This window comes from Echinops telfairi, unplaced genomic scaffold (assembly GCF_000313985.2).
Source record: "Echinops telfairi isolate 266 unplaced genomic scaffold, ASM31398v2 ScPeMD7_7424;HRSCAF=8462, whole genome shotgun sequence".
NCBI lineage: Eukaryota > Metazoa > Chordata > Mammalia > Afrosoricida > Tenrecidae > Echinops > Echinops telfairi.
The window spans coordinates 46,503,160-46,504,175 of record NW_022111324.1 but is presented as its reverse complement, the minus strand read 5'-3'; the positions used below and the strand labels follow the sequence as shown (position 1 = coordinate 46,504,175).

At 51.9% G+C, this 1,016-nt stretch overlaps 1 protein-coding gene across 5 annotated transcripts in view; it reads right to left on the bottom strand.

Annotated features, from left to right (window-relative positions):
- Positions 1 to 6: 6 nt before the first annotated feature.
- The window catches only part of NAV1 (neuron navigator 1), a 197,695-nt gene continuing 196,685 nt past the window's right edge, over positions 7 to 1,016 (bottom strand). For all 5 annotated transcript variants that reach the window (XM_004699797.2, XM_045298118.1, XM_045298119.1 and 2 more), the window contains one exon: positions 7 to 712. In XM_004699797.2, the coding sequence (XP_004699854.2) occupies positions 617 to 712 (96 nt within the window). In that variant the 3' untranslated portion in view covers positions 7 to 616. The remainder of the gene's footprint in view (positions 713 to 1,016) is intronic.

Below are 1,016 nucleotides of genomic sequence, written 5' to 3'. Positions count from 1 at the left end.
GGCAGCTGGTTCCTCTCTCTCCAGCTGCATCTTTACTTTTTTTTTTTTTTTTAAACCTTTTACAGATTGATTTAAACATTATTTAAACCACATGCTTCTTTTGTTGGGGCTCCAGCCAGGCCTCTGGGGGAAGAGTTATTGGCAGTGGTGACGGAACTGGGAAGGGTCTGTGAGGGAATCTGAGGAGCTTTTTGCCTCCCTCAGACCCCTCCACACAGGCCTGTCTCTCACAGTTGCTTATGACAATCACGGAGGAATGGCTGCATGGTTTGTTAGGTCTTTTCCACGGCTCTCTGGAACGTCTGGGAGTTTGTAAGTGAGGCAGGAAACCGAGCAGAAAGACCCAGAATCATCATTTCCCCAAAGTCGTGAGAGCAAGCCAACAGTTTTATCTAGGGGACGCATGTTCCCAAACGCCACCCCACCAGTCCTTACGAAGAAGTTCTCAAAGGTGCAGCACCAAGAACCTGCTCCTCCTGGGACACCTCCTCCTCCCTCCAGCTCTCCTCCTGGGGCTGGAGAGCCAGTGCGTGGAGAGAGGAGGGGGAACAGGAGGGGCCAACGTGGCTGAGGCCAGCCCATTCTGCTGTCCCGGGTGGCAGTGCCAGCTGGACCCTCAGAGCGTTGCCTGCAGGTTGGGGTCCAGGATGGTTTCCCGATCTGGAGATTCAATGTAGTTGGCAGCTTCTTGGAGTTTCAGCAGCATGGCCATCTAATGAGGGGAAAGATGAATTAATGGGAGATGAGTGATGAGCAGAATGGGTACCACAGAAAGGTCTGGCTTGTGGATGTGGTTCTTGGCTTGTAAGTGGTAAAGAGCCCAGAGAGGTTAGGGTTTGTGGCAGTCCCCTAATCTGGTGTCAATTTAAGGATGAAGAGTGTAGGAGTAGCGTCTAGGCTGTCAATCTGGAGATAGCCAATGAGACTTCTGGGTGGGCATGGCCTTCTCCTGAGAATCCTGGGAAATCTGGTACTTCCTCCTTGGAGGCAGAAGACACCTCTCTCTCTCTGCTACT